This window comes from Anguilla anguilla, chromosome 12, assembly GCF_013347855.1.
Source record: "Anguilla anguilla isolate fAngAng1 chromosome 12, fAngAng1.pri, whole genome shotgun sequence".
Lineage (NCBI taxonomy): Eukaryota > Metazoa > Chordata > Actinopteri > Anguilliformes > Anguillidae > Anguilla > Anguilla anguilla.
The window spans coordinates 16,295,003-16,300,223 of NC_049212.1; the positions used below are offsets into that span (position 1 = coordinate 16,295,003).

Sequence of the window (5,221 nt, forward strand, 5' to 3'; positions counted from 1 at the left end):
ACCTCAGGTTTTATTCCCATCAGTGCAGACAGGCCTTGAGTTGTAACAGCGGAATAATGAAGACACATTCCAGGCCCATCTGCAATGGCGTATTAACGAAGGACAATATCAAAACTGTTCCAATCCACTCCTACCAATCCAGGCCAAGATAATTTATTCTCAGCAGTGCAATTTTGTAAACTCTAACGAACTAACGCAAAATTAACTTTACATTTTCAAAAGTCATTCAATAAACTTTTAATTTGTCTTCTTCCACAGTTTTGAATGCCCAATCCTACTCATGCTGCAACGCACTGAAGAGCGCGAACAAGCATGTGCCCTGCTCCGAAGCACGTGATGTCAGCGCTGATTCTCATCACAACGCGGTTTGCAAGCCCTGCTCGCACAGACACGAGTCGGAAGGAAGACGCTTCATATGCAGCAGGCGCCACATTTACGAGTGGGGGCCCCTGCTGCATAACAAGATGGCGTCTTCCTAGATGACTGAACTGCTCCCATCTCTGGGTAACATTAGAGCTGCCAGCCACAGTTGGCACCGGCACAATCCAGATTCAATGCCAAACCATTGGGAGCTACCATGCACTACAACAGGTTCTTAACAGGATGAGCCAACCAGCAGTCCCTGAATTAACTCTTAACACACCCAGTGCTCATGCACTGCTCATAGCTGCCTATACAGCGAGACATGGTGGTGGTCACAACAAAGATGGATGCCAGAACAGAATCAAGACAACTATGACACCGTAACTGTGCTAGTCTTTGGGGACAGCTCTTGGGACTTTGGTCGTAACCATTATCTCTGCCTACTAACTTAATATTTTTCAACAGCGTAAAATCTTGAGATGCATCATTCCTGTTCTCTACAAAAAAGTGATTTTTTTTTATGTCACTCTGATTGCAATAACTTTTACCTTTAATTTGTCTGCATTTTCGAACAAGACTGTGTGCTGCACTGAGCAGCAGTAAATATACATTACAATATCTGAATAAATTATCACAAAGTGACATCTAGTGCCCCCAGCAGAGAAACAAGCAGAACCCTCTCTGCTGGGTGAAAAGTCTCTCAGAGATTATTTTAATGAAAAACAGCTGCATGATTTACACAGAGGGATAAAACAGTTTATACAAGGGCCTGGGAGAGGAGCCCATTCCCAGAATCCTCTCCTCCTGCAGTCCAGGCAACAGGCGCGTTTCATCTGTCACATGTCCGTCTCCGCATGGGAGACCAATGGCGTCCCTAGCTCCCTCCCCCAAAATCAGCCTAGAAGGAGCCGGTCCCGCCCCCGCCCCCGCCCGGGCCCTTGGTCCGCAGGTCGTGCCAGAACTTCACGAGCGGCTCGCGGTTCTTCCAGATTAGCTCGTGGCCATATGAAACGTACCAACTGCAGACAGGAAACAGGACAGCGAGTGAGACGCACGTAACACCTCAGCAGGGACAGGGAGACAGATACTGTGCTGGGGAGGGTAACGGGATGGTTCAAAACACTCACATTCCAAACAGGGCCCCGCCCAGGTGGGCAGCGTGATCGAAAAACTTCCATCCCAGAAAAAGGCCTGCTGTATCCATGGCAACAATGGCTTTCAAGGCCTAGAGGGACACAGGCATATCACATGACAGAAATCAAAAATAAAGCCACAAAAACACACAGTACCCCCTGTAGCTTTATGTTTGCATGACTGTGCATGCCTGTGAATGCACGTGTGACCTGGTGATTCCTAAAGTGTCCTCCAGGTGGAGTAAAGCTTCTTTGAGGTCTTGCGATTTGTTTTTTCAAGCACATGAAAGCTGCAAGGCCGTGCTGCTAATTGGCTGTCTTATCAGCACCCAATAGATATCATGATTATTATTATTTTTTCCTGGAAGCATTTCACAAGGCCTCTGATGTTTGGTTGTTCACTGCAGCATCAGGTATGATAAAAGAAAAAAAATTAATTAAAAAAAAGCCGCTCCATGGCGGCTGTTATTCTTATTACACTTAAAAAAAAACAAACAAAAAAAAAAAAAAACTGTGATTCGATATATCACGCAGCCCTACTGGGAACAGCTGTTTTCACTCACGCTGCCTGCGGTGAAGGTGAACATGGGCAGGAAGATGATGGCCAGCTTGGCCTCAGGCATCTTAGTACAGACTGCGGCCAGGACTGTCATTATGGCACCTGACTGAGGAAGACAGCAACCGTTATCAGGAAGAAAAGGAAGGGCTGTTGTTGAATACTCAGGTATTCTGCGTTTGAAAAAGAGTGTAAAAACTCACCGCCCCAAGTGAAGGACCCAGGCGTCCTGTGGCTGTCTTAGCCAAATAGCTGACGAACGTGGAGATAACACCTGGGAATCAAGACAAACCTTCAAGTGAGCACCACAAAGACACACTCCATGTACAGAGATCAACAAATAAATCAATAAATCAATCAAATCAATGAATCACTACAAGAAGTCATAAACAGGAGCAGTTACTAGTTTTATAACAATAAACATGAATTTTAGATTACATACAGCATTATTGTTATTACAATAAGTCTCCGCATGGCATTATAGATTATTATATCTAGGAAACACTCTTACCTGCAGACAGGTAGACAGCCATGAATTGCTCTGGGCCGAGCAAAGACACAATGCTGGAAGAAAAGCTCCACAGCACATACATGTTGGCCGCCATGTGGAACAGCGAGTAGTGGCTGAAGGTGGAGAGGATCATGGGAAAGCACAGTGCCTCTAGGGAACAGAGTACAACAGTGCAACCTCACTCAACACCTTACTCAAAACCAGCACTAGCTCCAGCTAGCTCCCGCACATGATAGCTAACACTCAACACACAATACCAGAACCCGCTCTGCACAATAGACAAAATCAACATCACCACACTCAAGCCAGCACCTCACTCACTCAATGCTAAAAGCAAATGGGATGTGTGTGTGTCTGTGAGAGAGAGTACGTACTGCATGTACGTATGTGTGTGTGCATGTACGTGTGTGTGTGTGTGTGTGTGTGTGTGTGTGTGTGTATGTGTGAGTACGTACTGTATGTACGTATGTGTGTGTGCATGTACGTGTGTGTGTATGTGTGAGTACGTACTGTATGTACGTGTGTGTGTGTGAGTGTGAGAGTACATGTACCTATCTAGGGCAGACACGCAGACATACTCACTGGACGCAGGGTTGGAGGTGAAGTATGTGATCATAGCTCTCTGCAAGGAGGGGATTCTCCAACAGCAAAACACCAGGACATTCAAGCCAATGATCCCTGTAGGGAGACAGTCATTTTTAAAGCTAAGATTTAGCAGAAACACAATCTCAAGTATCATTAATAATATTTGTTTTTATTGCTGTAAATTTGCTGTAATTTTGTAATGTATGCTTTTTAAGAGAAAAAAAGAGAGAGAGAAAGAGAAACACCTGTAACTGTCCGTTGACCCTCGCTCAGACTGTTCCACCACTGGTTCACCTGAAACACAACAGCCATTATATTTGGCTCTGTCAACACCTACAATACTGCCCACAACCTCCCTGCCCTGCCCCAGAGAACAAACAAGACACAGTCAGATGAAACCCAAATCCTAACTCAAACTATAAGAATAACAATAACAAATCTGGTCCAGGCCAAGGGATAGGGGACAGAATCTCTGTCACACACATTTTTTTCTGCACTCTACCTGTTTGCGGATGTCGCCCTGTTTCTGCGGCCGTAGTTTTTCCAGCCAATCCGTTCGGACCTCGTCAAAGTAGCTCTGCACACGTGACTTCAGAGACTCGTATTGCCAGATAGCCGCAGCACCAAAGGAGCAGCCTGTAAACTAACATGGAATTAGAAGTCATATCTACAAGAGTCAGAAAAGGCTTGGGGCTTAAGAATTGTGTCAAAATCTATGAATGTTCCAACTAATAACCTGTGACTTATTTACAGTATGGGGGAAGAGCAGGAGAGGACATACCCCAACTGTGAATACCAGAGGCTTCAGAAGTTTTACAAAGGACCTGCGGGGAATGTGGAGAGCAGGGGTCTCCGCTTGGAGGGAGTATCCCTTCCTCTGGGCAACCTCCTCACTGGGGACTGTTTGCTTAGGTCCAGCTTCCTCCATCTCTCCCTTCTTGACCTCAGCCTTTCTTGGGGCCTTCCGGAAGCCACATCTCTGTTGTGTGTAGAAGTTAAACCTGCAGGAATAAACAACCCCAGGCAGAAAGTACACCTGACGACACCACAAGATTTCATATGACCCCTGAATGTACAGTCTTTTGTCCTCACGAAAAGGTCATACGTTTTTGTATGTAACGACCTGGCTAGCTTGAAAACCTACAAGATTATCAAGATAACGTTAAACTGCGATTGACTATTGACAATGTACTAATAAGCGAGCAAAGCTCACTAGATAACTTACTTGTTCACGAACTTTCCAGTTAAATGCTGTAACCTACTGTTCCAGTCAGCTATAGTTAGCCAAATAAGTTAGCTGCTGCCGTAGCCACCCAATGTCTGTGAAAAATAAAGAGGCCTAAAAATATCTGTCGCCTACTTAACCAATTCGGTACCTTAACCACCAGAGCTAATGACATTTTCCGAGCAAGCATTACATTTGATCTATCTTGCTAGACTGCAAGTGTCAAATAAAGCTCGCTAAGTGACTAGTAGCAGGCATCTACTACTGTGTAGCCTACCGGCAGCAGAAACATCGGTGTTAGCTTCTTCATCACGAGTACGTTGCAACTTTCAAAAACGAAGACAATATCAGGTACGAATGTAAAGGTTTCTCATCGACCTACCTCTTTGTTTTTCCTTGCGAGGTGCAAGTAAGTAAATCTCCTAAAGTCCATCTTTGTAAACATACCCTCCACGCCATGTTTAGAATGACCGGGCCCGTCTCGCCATCACCTACCGGGTCAGCGAGAGTATCTGCCGCCGGGGTACTCTCTGAATTCGACGCAGAGACATCTTGTGGAGAAGGAGAGAAGTAACGACTGAGGGACTATCGTACCTGCTTAAATAAACATTTCTTCTAATTACGTTCCTGCATAAATTCACGGCCAAGATGACCAGAGCCCGGAAACTGTGGAATTAACAACAACAACAACAACAATAATAATAATAATAATAATAATAATAATAACAACCATTATTTATTTATTACGGTGTGCTTTAATAAGTACAACCAATGCACAAATTAACTTTTATCTGTGGTTGTATGTGAATGTAAAAGGTTTGGACAACATAAAACCTGAGCCTGAATTC

General features: G+C 44.7%; 1 protein-coding gene across 2 annotated transcripts; it reads right to left on the minus strand.

Moving 5' to 3' along the window:
• Positions 1-222: 222 nt before the first annotated feature.
• Positions 223-4,939, minus strand: LOC118210215 (presenilins-associated rhomboid-like protein, mitochondrial). 2 transcript variants are annotated; one of them, XM_035386219.1, is made up of 10 exons: positions 4,869-4,939; positions 3,930-4,149; positions 3,651-3,791; positions 3,394-3,442; positions 3,146-3,241; positions 2,564-2,713; positions 2,256-2,326; positions 2,060-2,161; positions 1,491-1,588; positions 223-1,382 (listed from the first exon to the last, which is right to left on the minus strand). In XM_035386219.1, the coding sequence occupies exons 1-10, from the start codon at positions 4,922-4,924 to the stop codon at positions 1,262-1,264; spliced, it is 1,104 nt and encodes a 367-aa protein (XP_035242110.1). In that variant the 5' UTR covers positions 4,925-4,939; the 3' UTR covers positions 223-1,261. The 2 variants fall into 2 exon arrangements, with proteins under 2 accessions (XP_035242110.1, XP_035242109.1); XM_035386218.1 differs by having other exon boundaries at positions 4,756-4,886.
• Between the last annotated feature and the right edge of the window lie 282 nt (positions 4,940-5,221).